At 39.4% G+C, this 13,843-nt stretch overlaps 2 protein-coding genes and 1 pseudogene across 2 annotated transcripts; 2 read left to right on the plus strand and 1 right to left on the minus strand.

Moving 5' to 3' along the window:
- The first annotated feature begins 548 nt into the window (after positions 1 to 548).
- LOC143565925 (peptide deformylase 1A, chloroplastic-like) lies at positions 549 to 2,903 on the plus strand (annotated as a pseudogene).
- Positions 2,904 to 5,739: 2,836 nt separating this feature from the next.
- LOC143565926 (uncharacterized) lies at positions 5,740 to 7,026 on the plus strand. The gene is made up of 5 exons (XM_077052759.1): positions 5,740 to 5,880; positions 6,091 to 6,176; positions 6,253 to 6,314; positions 6,416 to 6,501; positions 6,870 to 7,026. The coding sequence occupies exons 1-5, from the start codon at positions 5,800 to 5,802 to the stop codon at positions 6,960 to 6,962; spliced, it is 408 nt and encodes a 135-aa protein (XP_076908874.1). The 5' UTR covers positions 5,740 to 5,799; the 3' UTR covers positions 6,963 to 7,026.
- Positions 7,027 to 8,384: 1,358 nt separating this feature from the next.
- On the minus strand, positions 8,385 to 9,813 carry LOC143565927 (uncharacterized). The gene is made up of 2 exons (XM_077052760.1): positions 9,495 to 9,813; positions 8,385 to 8,551 (listed from the first exon to the last, which is right to left on the minus strand). The coding sequence occupies exons 1-2, from the start codon at positions 9,811 to 9,813 to the stop codon at positions 8,385 to 8,387; spliced, it is 486 nt and encodes a 161-aa protein (XP_076908875.1).
- Between the last annotated feature and the right edge of the window lie 4,030 nt (positions 9,814 to 13,843).

The following is a 13,843-nucleotide window of genomic DNA, read 5'->3' on the forward strand; positions in this document are numbered from 1 at the left end:
TTTTTTAACGATAATTTGGATCGTTTACGGACTACTAACTCATCTGATCATCTCCATTATTTTAGTACGGGAGACCACCATCTAGAGGAAACTCACGTATGGTGCAAACCCGCTAGCCCAACCCGGAACCTCCATTGTATCAAGACCTCCTCTTTAGATTAAGCTTTTGATTGTCTCACCTTGACCATTTGAACTAACAATCATGAACAACTACATATTCTCTACAATACAAAACTATATCTACATGAAATCAGAAGTGCGCAAAAAAAACTGGTTCTGGACCAACCTGGCGATTCCTACTTGGAACCGGACCATACCCTACCCTACCCGCGGGTACGAACCTGGCTTTGGGTATCTCTCCGGAGTTGTACCCGGAACTGAAACCGACCCGGACTCGGTTCCACCTATACCCGGTCAAAACCCAACCCTACCCGAAACCCAAAAAAACCGGGAAAAAACATCCGACTATATTCGGAATTGGTTGACCGGTTTGTGCACCTTTGATGAAATGAAAGACAACATTTATAAGAAAATAACAGCAGGCCCAAATGTGCAACCAGTTGATTTCCGACCGCCGAATTGCTAAATCAATCAAATCAACTGCGATGGAAGTAATCCGGCGGCCTTCGCAACGTTTCACTTCAACACCACTCGCCGTAGGAGAATACGTCAAGCTTCCATTTCTTCTTCAATCCAAAACCCTAATTATCCCATCCCAACATAAACCCATCTTAAACCCTCAATTCATTCCCGCCGTTAATAAAGGCTTCAGTTCTTCTACCGCTTCGACTCCGGCGAGCTGGTTATTCGGTTAAAAGAAGAAGATAATGCACTTGCCGAGTATTGTGCAAGCCGGTTACCCGGTTCTTCACGAACCCGCTAAGGAAGTCCCGGTTGAAGAAATCGGGTCGGATCGGATCCAGAAGATAATTGATGATATGGTGCAGGTCATGAGGAGACGACCCGGTGTTGGTTTTGCTGCTCCACAAATTGGCATTCCTTTAAAAGTAAAGTTTTTTTATTTATTTATTGTTTATGTTTAATTAATCAGAAATTAATTAATGAAGATTATTGGTTTAATTTGGTCCTTGCAGATTATTGTGTTGGAGGATACTAAAGAGTATATATCACATGCACCAGAGGAAGAGAATAAGGAACAAGACAGAAGACCTTTTGATCTTTTGGTATGCAAAATTTATGTCAGTTTGTGATTTTGAAGCTTTCTAATTGGATTCTTGAAATTGCAGGTTATTTTGAACCCGAAACTCAAAAAGAAGGGCAACAAATCAGCATTCTTTTTCGAAGGCTGCTTAAGGTGTGTTCGCTGGCCTTCAATCTAATTAATAAACTCTAAACATATTGATAGTTTCTTTAACATTTTGACTGCAAGTCTGCAATTTGTATGATTACACGTTCCATTTATTAAGAAAAACTCTAACTGGTCGAGAAAGTAAATATTTGAGAATTGAGTTTACTCATTGTGACAATTTCAGTTCATTTACTAAGGTATGGGAAGGATTAGGGATTTAGGGTTTATGCAGTTAATGCAGAAAAATATCGAATGTCGGTCAAGGACCAATATTTGAGGTATCGGTTATCGCGGTGAGATAACGGTGGGATATCGGTACTTTTAATATCGTGCAAACTTTATATATATATAGCATAGCAACTTAATACTAACAATTATGTATACTCTTCTACCATTAACAGATTAACCTTTTGCAACTAACACTAACAATTGTAGCAAGTAGGAACTCATTAAGACTTAAAACACTAACATTAAACACTAAAAATTGACAATTAAGACTTAAAGTCTGATATCGGGGGAAAATCGGTGATATATTGGTCCAATATCACTGATATTATCGGTACTGATATTCTGCTAGAGGTCCGATAACCGTTATAGCACTGCTATAGCACCGATATCGACTGCAATTTAGGGCTGTGTTATAGGTCAAAACGTTTTAAACTTTATGTGAGCCAAAGTGTATTAAGTGTTGATACGTACAATTTTCAAAAAAATTTAATTCATTATTTAGATTATTAATATATTTATTGTAGTAATTTAGTTTTTGTATTTAATACATTATTTCTACTTCATTGGCTCATTTAATACCAATTTCGACCCGTTTTAAGTGAGGAAGTTATATAAGCGTGACCTGCTTTGACCGGTTAATGAACCCACATGCAAATTAACATATTGCTTGAAGAATGGGTCAAGATTTCCACCCCTAGTACATAACTTTGGGTTTGGTAAAATGGGAATTGGATTTTGATAAGCATCGAGATAATTATTGACCTGCCAATTATGTATATTGAATTTTGATTATATGTACTTTAATCGCAACGATAGATTTCAACTTTCACATCTAAATACCATCTTAACATTATTGTAACACATCGATCGAGATGGTAGTGATCTAATGGTTGTTTGTTGGTGTGAGTTTTGCAGTGTTGATGGATATAGAGCATTGGTGGAAAGGTCCCTAGAGGTTGAGGTTAACGGGCTGGGCCGAGATGGGAAGCCCATAAAGGTGGATGCCTGTGGGTGGCAGGCTCGTATTCTACAACACGAGTGTGATCATTTAGATGGAACTTTGTATGTTGATAAGATGGTGAAACGGACATTTAGGACCATTGACAACGTGGACTTACCACTTGCTAATGGGTGCCCTAAGCTGGGTGTTCGATGACAACAAAGTTTTAAGATGATTTCAAACCAGTTAAGATTTTTTGGTCCCTCAAATGTCATAGCTTCGATATTAAAGAAAATAAGAATCGTCCAAGATTTGGTCATAAGAGTTGTAACCCATTTGTTTAAAGGTTTTGGTTGCCTGTTTATTGATGACTCATGGGTGATGCAACAACCAACTGATATGAAATTCTGAATGAAAGGTGTGTTTGGTTTGAGGGTTTTTGGAATGGAGCAATTGGTATGAAAGTAATTCAAGGCAAACACTCTTAAAAAGGTCTATAAATTCTAATTGAAAATGATGCTCTAAATTCTTTACGTTAGGGTTTGTTTGGTATGGGGTAATGGAATGGATAACGGAATGGATAACGGAATGGAATGGACAAAGGAATGGAATGGGTTATTACCATTCCAATGAAATGTTTGGTTACCACATGGGAATGAAATGAATCATTATTTTGTATTGTTGGTAGGTAAAAAAAAATAAAATTAAAATGATAGTGAGTGGTGGTGGGAGCGGTGGCGGTGGAGGTGGTGGTGGGCAACGATGACGGTGGGCGGCGTGTGTGATGGTGGGGTGATGATTGATGGATGCGGCGGGTGGCTGGCACTGATGGCAATGGTTTGTGGAGGTGGGTGGTGGTGGCGGAGGACGTAGATGGTGGTGATTGGTGGCAGTGGCGGCGGCGGTGGGCAGCGGTGACGGTGGACGGCATGTGTGATGGTGGGGTGATGGTTGATATATGCGGCGGGCGACTGGCTATGCTCAGTAGCTGCCACCGATGGCGATGGTTGGTGGCGGCGGTGGACGGTGATGGTGGTGGCTGGTGGCAGTGGCGGTGGTGGGTGTTGATGTTGGGAGGGTGGTGGAGGTTATGTAGGGTGAAGGAGGGAATGGAATGATAAAAAAATATGGGGTATGGATGGAATGAAATTGAGGTATTTTAGAGGGAATGGAATGGACTATGTAATGGGTCATTTCATTTCTTTGGTCAACCAAACATACTATTTTCCATTCCCTCATAATGGGTCATTCCATTTCTGCATACCAAACGCTACCTTAGTTTTATGTAAACTTCGTCAAAATGAGTTTGATAAGTTGGAATAATGGGTGCATTTAATGTTATTTTTTTGAGGTGCTACACGTCTATGTTATATATTTTAGTGTAATTTGATTGACCCGTCGATCAATTAATCACAATATACATTAAACAAGTTGGGAGGTGTCGGTGCACACTTGTTTGAGTTTATTATAATGCTTCTCCTAACGAACGGGGGTTTCAAGGTGACAACACCCTTAGGCCATGTGTAGTGAGCGTGGGCTCAGGCGATTTTTGGGCGAAATGGGGCTAGAACACCGTTCCCCCAGGCGATAAGGGGCGGGGGCGGGGTCTTTTTCTCGCTCAGCATGTCTGTTGTTTTATTTGTTTATATTATTATTATATATATATGTATGTGTAAGATATATATATGTACATATATATATATATTATATTACTATTTGTATATGTATATATGTTGTGTGTGTATATGTATATGTATATATGTTGTGTGTGTGTATATATGTATATGTATATATGTTGTGTGTGTGTGTATATATGTATATGTTGAGCTATATGTTTTTTTTATATTTTTAGTTATGTATTTTTTTTAGTTATGTATTTTTTTGTATTTCTTTTTAATATTAATGCATTTTTATATAATTATTTGAAGAAATTGGTTTTTATTTGATTAGTTTAATTATAAAAAGAAAATAATAAAAAAAGATACTGTGGGCCCAATTTGTAACCCCTACACCATTACATCCCAAAACAAATTCGCCCCCTTTGCTGACTGAGCGGCACGTGTCATAATTCGCCCCCATTTGTAGCCCCTCCACTACACATAGCCTTAGCAGCAGTGTCCAAGGTGTAGTGTCACTGGCCTTTGAGTTTTGACAGTTTTCAAATACTAATCCCTGATATAAAAATTCGATAGTTTTTTGTCATACTCTCTGGTATTGTTTCACTGCAAAATCACATATGAAGTTTGATAGTAGTCGGATTCGAGATCGACAATCTCCCAAGATATAACCCTTTGAGCAGGTTGAACTCCGAGAAACATTAGAGAGAAATAGACCATAAAACTTTGTTAATTTTCTTCTTAATAAAACACTAATGGTCATACCTTAAAATAAGCTTACAATGAAAAACTACAAAAGAAAACTACCTGGTACATGCACTATCCCACTAACATAAAACTAACAACCAACTAACGAAAACATGAATTATGGAATACTGAAGAAGAGGGAAACATGGCTAGGCAGTAGACACGTATCAAAGTTCTCTTCGCATATAAGTTTTATCCGATTAATTGATCGGAGAACCACCAAATAGTTTCAATCTAAAAGTGCATACGACTCTCAAATAATCCAAGTTATTCAGTTCCGAAGTTCCCCAACATGCTACACTAACTATAGATAATAATGGGTGATCTATGGGAACCACGAAAATTGCATATATTCGGATGATAATACTTGTATACCGATAATGTAAAAAGTTAACTTAGAGGGGTTTCACTGTAAGTTTGATTTTCATACTTTATACTTGACCCAAGCCAAGGGGATCGGAGAAAAGGCTTCTTCGCGGATCAAATTACACTGTACGTGTCTCTGCTCATACCTTTTATGATCGATCATTCACATATTATAAGCAATTAAATATATATATATATATAACCTTGATAATAATGCATCTCATCTGATCTTCTTTGGTATTCGTTAGGGTTTCTTTTTTTCTTAATTTTCTAGGTGTTTATGAAATTATTAAGATGTAGTAGTAGTTATCTCTGCTTAAGATCAAATTTGAGTATATGGAATTGAATCATGATACATACTAGTTTAAAGGTACACACTAGATAGATAACCTTTGTGATTTCACTTAGTTAACCTTTGATTTTTAGGATCAAGTTTGCATTTGAGAGAGAACTTTTATTTGCAAGTGTATTTCATCATAGATGTATGTATATTTACTCAAAATTGGTTATATAATATATCTAACACTTGCTTCATCATCTTGTTGCAGATATGCATATAATCTAGTCCACTTTTAGTTGTTTAGTGGACCAGAATGGCTAGCACAGCATGCTTTATGATCGTTAGCAGAAATGATATTCCTATATACGAGGCCGAAGTTGGGACTGCTCCTAAAGTATGTTTTCTTTTAATAACTTATACTTGTGAATTTTATCAATCAGTTACTATATAACAGTTTTCCTTCCGTAAATCTTATAACCTATGCAACCATGTTTTAAGTTTCAAACTTTGGAAATTCACATCTGTTAGCTATTATGAACTATATAAAGATTTTCTAGAGCACCCGTATTGATTAAGAAACTCATAATTTGAAATGACAATTTAGAAAGAAGAAGCTGCACATCAGCATCAGTTCATCCTTCATGCAGCCTTGGATGTTGTACAGGATCTTGCGTGGACTACAAGTGCTATGTAAGACTCATAATCACCCTTTCTAACAATCGTATGATGATGATAAAATATTTATTTCAACTTATTCTGTTTCCAGGTTTTTAAAATCAATTGACAGGTTCAATGATTTGGTGGTGTCGGTTTACGTGACAGCGGGTCATATCCTTCTTGCTTGTTTAATTGTTTTTTGTTTTCAATAGTATAATTTGTGAATTTTTTTTATCTTTCTATATAAATAATTTTCTTGACTCGAGCTTTACATACACGATTGATGTTGCTTCATGACTCCCGTAATGATGATGGAATTAAGAGCTTCTTTCAAGAGGTCCATGAGCTTTATATAAAGGCAAGTTTACCTTATCAAGTGTTTAAAGATTTTATAGTTTAAAAAAAATAAAAATTGGATTGAATTGAATGCAAGAAAAAAATTGTCTTTATTCATTGTATGTCACATGCTTTCGGGTTCTTTTACCTTTGTATGCAAGTAACCTTCAGTAGAAGGTAAATAGTGATGTAAAATGATGGATGACATGGCAGTGTCCCGACTCCCGTGTCCCCATTTTACTTGCTATAGAAGGTTACCTGTATCATATGCAGTAGCAAACCATTTTTATCTTACAAAGGCAAAAAAGTGAAAATTCGTTACATTTTGGTTTTAATAAACATATAAATCAAAGATATTCTTTAATTTAGTTACTGTTTAACGTCTTGCAGATTCTTCTGAATCCTCTCTACCTACCTGGATCTCGTGTTACCTCTTCACATTTTGATACAAAGGTCCGAGCCCTTGCAAGGAGATACCTATGAGGGTAAAAGGGTAATAAAATAACTTCACATTTTCTGCTTTTTACGGTTGTTAGAAGTTATTGATATCCATGGGGACCATGGGGTTATGTAGAAGTGTGATGTTTTGTATTCTGATAGATTATGCAATTTTAAGTTTGAATTTGTTGTAAACTTGCGTGGATTAGCATCAAATGCGGACTTAATGCTGAAAAGCTATGACCATGAGTTTAGGGGTGGCAATTCTGACCCGGCTCAAAAGACAACACGAAAATAAACAGGTTTTAGGTTGTCATATCTATCTATGATAGACATGTGTTCACCTTGACTGTTTTACATGTATAGTTAAACATGTCGTGTTTAGGTTGATATTTTTAACTTATTTAATTAAATAGGTCATATGTGGGTGTTGACTTGTTTAATCCTTTTAATTAAATAGATTGACCCATCACATGTTTAATTAAACATGCCAATCGACAACTCATTTGCGTCCCCAGTACAGCTGTCCGGCTAATTTAGATAGATGAGTTAAGTGGTCGTATTTGGATTAGTAGATTTTAAAAGTACTCATGATTAAGGTTGCCTTCTGACATGGTTAAATATACGCCTTATGTTTGTCAATACTCAAAGCACAAAAGTTTATCAAGAGATTGATTTTGATCCATTTAGCTGTTAAGCTAAGAAAATTTATCAAGAGATTGATTGATTTTTATCCATTAGTGTGAGATTCGGGTGAAGAAAAACTCCTTTGATCGGGTAATTTTCGACTTGTTCACTACTGACTATTTACCCGATTACAATCTTCAATTATTCCATACCCGTTCAATCTCATAATTTTCATCTCTTCTCCACAACATGCCCGAACCAATTTCCTTGTATAAACACGCACCCTTTAACACCCGCACGCGTGTTACTTGTAAATATGTTTCCTTATTCAGCTGCCACTTACAATCATATTACATTTACCGCCCTCTCCTAGCTCCCAGACCACCACACCTCCGCCATGAATCCTGTCAGCTTTTACCCACATCTGGCTAAGGCAGCGAAGACAACTGAACTCCGTCCATTTGCTTGAACCAAATTCAAAGTTCATTATGTTGTATACGTGTATAAACTAGCTGAGGTCATCTAGTATAGGACCCCATTTGAGCATACACTCTCATCTGGAGTCCATACAGTGAGCCTGACGTCTAACTCAACTGGCATGGAGCCTATGACCTTAGTTGAAAAAAATGTGTGGACCCATTGGACTCAGGGAACACTTTTGGCACATTGGATTCATTAATTTGGTCAATCTGGCATTAGAGGTTCTTAACAGTCACATATATAACAAAAGAGAGTAATTAGTGGATTAGTATTTCATGTACTGCTTATACTAGATATCTTGATACCATTCATGATTATAGAGATAAACTCTTATACTTAAAAACCATTGCCTATGTGGAACTATACGGTATGAAACACAATCGGCATGTCATCGATCCAGTCAGCATAAACTCCACTTATCTTCTCATGGTTTTGCCACTTAACTTTCAACAGTTTCCCCTCCACTTTTTTATCAACCAATTTGCACAGTCCACCTCCTGCATAATTGAGTCCTTGATTTTGCAGTTCTGTGAATGCCAAAAGCAAGAATTAGTGAACCAAGTAACGGATTTGGTGCCATTTTCATGGCAGAATTTGGGCATTAGAATAGTTATCAACATAAAGACATCTTTATACATCAAGAACATAATCAAACTTTGGTCTAGTTAGAAAACTTAATCTATAATCATCAACATGAAGAAACAGTTACGGGTTCCATATGCAGATGGAAACTATTTACGTTATGGAATCATCCAGAAAAGGTCGATCACATGTTATGAGCAATCACAGTTTATGATCAATCAGTTTGAGTGTTGACAAATATGATTGTGAATTTTTAACAATTTAGTTCATGTCAAATCATATGGGCCCTATGAGTTTATACGACCTGTTTAAAATTTTGCAAATCATAGATTCGTAACATCATACGTGCCGTACAACTTTTGACACAACACAACATTGTCACATCAGTCAGCTTTAATAAAGTTATGCATGCTCGTGTTAACAAATTTTCTTTGTTATTTGGCCCATAACATGTCACATCACGCTAGCTGTATACCAAACAATCACATCACACACATTATAACTTCTGAAACAACACACCATTGTCACATCAGTAAAAGTTATACGGGCCCATATGACAACTCATATAACACCTTTTATTTTTTTTCAATTTCATACAAGCCCGTATAACTTTTCCATACAATCATACTAGCCGTATAAGCGACATCATACGAGTCGTATAACTTCATCGTCACATCAATTAGTTTCAACAAAGTTAAACGTGTACACGAGCTCCTTTATTCATATTTTCATAACAATCACAATATGTAGACTAAGTTGCATTAAACCTAATTATCGATCGAATTTAGGGGAATGTGAATCTAAGCACCTAATTAATTATCCAATTCCTATTCTCAACACCTGAAACTCCATGAGCATAGCAGCAATTGTGACCATACTTACAATTACCAGTGGTCATCCATCTAATACACAGCTTCTTCCTCCATGGAAGGTGCTTCCGCTGGTGGTCACCAACTTCATTAACATTCACATGAATGAAATGACACTTGTCACCGTACTGACACTCCTCACCATTCATGTACCTCCAGCAAAACCGAGTTTTCAGATCTTGCAGCCGTTTGTCGACACCGGAATGAAGGAAGCAACAACGGTCACCGTAACTGCAACTGCCTCTTTGAAACTTCAAGCATGGTTCGTTCCTCTGTTGAGTCCTTCGGTTCGGTAATGGTTGGGATAATCTGAGGCGTTTGGGGAAGTGGTTTTCCATGGGTTTACAGGTTTTGATGATGAATGTGTGGCGAGTCTCAAAATACTATTTGTTCGAAAACAAGTGTAGGGATGTAAAAATATTTTTATTATATTTTTAGCATATACGGTTTATCACAAGAATCAAAACAACCCAGTAGGTACATAGCAGTCATTATCATGCTCAACAAAAAGTTTTTGGCTAGTCTCGTTACATGGTCAATCCAGTTAATGCAAGGCCAATTGGGTTAGATTCCACATTCAATGTATTAATTTCCAGAGGTGGAATCAACTCAATTGGTCTTTTCGTTTGTGAGATATGATATTAACAAACCAGCCTATAAAAAAGCTTCCCAAATTAAAACTGCACAACTAATTTATAAATTGCTAAAAAGTGACTTCCACATTTTCAAAAATTACAAACTTGGATTCCCTGTCACGAGTCGAGTCAGGATGGGTTCGAGCTTGAAATTAAATGAGGCAGCTAAGTTAGGCTCTAGCTAGATTTTGAAGTTAAATGAGCATAAGATCGAGCCAACGAGCCGGGCTTGGGGTGAGTTTGGCTTGGTTACAAAAATAAGCCAACTCAACTCAGATTGCTTTAAATCAAATTTTTTTAGCTTGTATTGAGCGAGCCGTGAGCTTTTTGAACAACCCTAGTTGGGTGTAACCCAAAGCCGTTTTGTTTACAACACAACCGTGGGAATGTTGTATTTATAGACTATAGTGGCTTGAGCCTCAAATGAAGATTATCTAACTTGAGTCTCATATGAGAAGTTCATTTAGCCCTGTTGAGCTTTAAATTTTAATTATCTTATATGAGAGCTCAAGCCACATAGTTCTATAAATGAAACATTTGAAAACAAGGCCAGAAGGGACATTCAATTACTACGACTAAACCAATATCTTCTCTTCAGACATAATCATAAAACACTCTTACGTCTGAGCTTGTGATAGGAACATCTTTGATGTGACGAAGCTAATCGTGTGTCCGTTAAGTGGTTTACCAAAGATCTTGCGATCGAGTCGAAGTGCCACAAAAATAAGAGCCCCTCACATCCTGAACACCAACTTTAACTAAACTTTATTTAATTGCTCAATCAAATGCACATATACTGAAAACTCTATGAATATAATCTCATGTCAATAACATATTAAGAGATTTGAAGAAACGTGGATCTGCTCACTGGTAGCAGAACTACTTTCCTCGGGTGTGATTATACTATTTCACCGATGGTTCTTCTGGATCAGTGTTCTTCCACCTACAAAATGAACAGCGCCGTTACTTACCCCTCAGAAAGGGACAGAGGGGTCCTCTTTGGGGTAACCCTCCGGCGTGAGAATAAGTATGTGTAGGAGAAGATAATAATGTAAGAGTGAGGGAATTGGGAGAGTATGGCTTAATAGCTGAATACTGTATGTTACTCTGTATGATTGTGTGATTGAATATGCTTCAATGTGAATCAATGTGTCTGTAACTGTCAATGATTGAGTATGAATGTCCATCAAAGTGGAGTTGATGCTGTATTTATAGTGCTAGGGTTTCCACTGATTAGGCTCAACCTCGTTGGCCTCCTCCAATCGCACTGCGCCACGTGTCCTCTGGGACACCTGGCGCTTTCTCGTTGGTTGTAATCACGTGGTAGCACATGTGTCATGCTGAGTTGTCGACCTTTCATTTGGCAGCTGTCAACATCAGCATATTCTTATTCCTTAAAAAGATGCCTTCTGGAAGGTTGTCTGACGTGCACAATCAAGGTTGCCCTAATCCTGATTTGGATAAGGACGAGGTCGATTATGTGCATGTGTGATATGCGCCCATCCTGAGGATGCGCGAGGTCTTCTCTTTATTCTCACGCGCAGATATTTCATGCGCAGATGTGATATGCACGAGCATGTGATATGCGCCGCGCGCTGGTGCGCCGCGCGCATATGTGATGCGCGAGCATATGTGTGCCTGGGCAGATGTGATATGCACGAGCATGTGATATGCGCCGCGCGCATATGTGATGCGCGAGCATATGTGTGCCTGGGCATATGATGCCTGAGCATGTTTTGTATGCGCCATGCGCATAGGTTTTGGCTTTGTGCCTTCATAATGTGTTTATCTTGTGGGTTGACCCGCCTTGCTCGGTGTTGAGGCGGGTACATACCTCTTCAAGCCCCCCTAGTCTAATGTGTGTCTTATCTCGCGCGAGCGCGGTAAGATAGATATTAGACTTACTGATTTGGTCTTTTAAAGGGGTTTTGTCGTTTTCTTGGTTGTTTTCATGGTTGCGCGAAGTTCTATCCATTTGGTTGAAACGAAGGGTCCAAACACGTGGTTGGTTGGTGGTGTCGTGCGCCGTAAACGTGTCAGTTTCGTGTGCTCGAGGTGCTACAGTTGCCTTTCATGTCCCTTCGCACAGCTGTCTGGAACACGTGTCGCGCTCTCATTGGTTTGCACCTGCGAGTGGGGGCGCGTCTCTGCTCCGTGAGCAGGTCCGTTACGTTTTTATGTCCCCTCAACAGTGTTTGGGACACGTGCCGCGCCCTCGTTGGCTTACACCTGCGAGTGGGGGGCGCGTGAAATCCCATCAGTTACCACTTTTCTCTCTCCTGGGCCTATAAAAGCAGGTCCTTAGGAAATTTTTTATCTTCATCTTCATTGTTACTAATTTTCGAATTTCTGTCTTTCATATTCTGAATTGAGTGTTTTCATCGTTTCGAAACTTCGATTATCTGCTGCTGCAGTTGTATGTCTGATAGTTGAGACTCGTCTAGCCCCTCAATCACCTCTATTGCCTCTCGAAGACGCCGTGTGAAATCTGTGGTAATGTCGACATTGAAGCAAAAGGGGAAGGGGAAGAGGGTTGTTGAGACCACATCGGAGGAAGTAGGGAGGACCAAGGCCACCAAAAGGTGGAATGAAATCCCCTGCAAATTGAGGCAGGTCGATCTCGACAGCCTCATCGCCTCTCAGGGTTTTCCCACCCTGTTTGGCTGCATGTTGCCTGGGGCCGGGCAAACTGCGGCGGACCCGCCTCCCGGCTATATTTCACTGTACACCCATTTTTTCACCCACTGCAACCTTCGTCTTCCGATGACAAGGTTTGTAGGCGCGGTGTTACGTTTTTTCGGGATTCATATATCCCAAGTCCATCCGTTTGGACTCGTGCGCATGACTCATTTCGAGTTCATGTGCAAATCACAGCGCGAGGAGCCCACCCCTCGGCGCTTTCAATTTTTTTACAAGCCCAAGATCCAAGATTCTTGGATCTCCTTTATTCCTCGCAGTCAGAAGGTTAAGTGCTCCACTGTTTCATTCAAGAGCCTTCATGACTGGTCTGAGAGGTTCTTTTACATTAGGGCTGGCGTAATCCCCATCCGCATGACGATGCGCGCGATCGATTCTGCGCCCGCGGATGCGGATGTTATTAAGAACCCAACCGGCGCTTGGGTTAAGAAACTGACCACCGAACCATCCCCCGCCAAGAAAATTCGCGAGGAGGCGCTGGTTGGGGTCGGCATGAGTAAGCTGTGGACCGACAGCGCACTTGTGCCCGTTATCCAAGTCGACGGGTTGTGTAAGTTTATTTCATTGCTTTATTTCTTTTTCTGCGCGAACATAATTCTTTTTCTGATATCAGTTGACTTGTTTTTGCGCAGTCACCAAGGATTATATCCACGCCGCTTATGATGATCAAGTGGAGGGTGGCTCCGTCGCGCTTGGCGCTGGGGAGGTTGGTTTCCCAGATCGCTTCGATGACATGTTCATCCCAGTGGATCTGGAATTTGACTTTGATGGCGACGCGCCTGGTAAGCCTTCACACTTATGTTTATTCCTTGAGAATACCAAATTTTGCTAACACTTGTGTTACATGTATTGTAGATGGGCTGGAGAACTACGAGCTGGAGCTCGCGGAGGAGGAGGAGGAGGAGGAGGAGGAGGAAGAGGAGGCGCCCCTACTAAAGCGCAAAGCTAAGGGGAAATCAGGCGCAGGGGGCAGTAAGAGACAAAAGAAAGATGACACCCCTGTCGCTCATCCCCATGCTCAAACGAAGGGACCTAA

This window comes from Bidens hawaiensis, unplaced genomic scaffold, assembly GCF_021521415.1.
Source record: "Bidens hawaiensis isolate Kalapana, Puna unplaced genomic scaffold, B.hawaiensis_p1.1 tig00022616_1, whole genome shotgun sequence".
NCBI classification, from domain to species: domain Eukaryota; kingdom Viridiplantae; phylum Streptophyta; class Magnoliopsida; order Asterales; family Asteraceae; genus Bidens; species Bidens hawaiensis.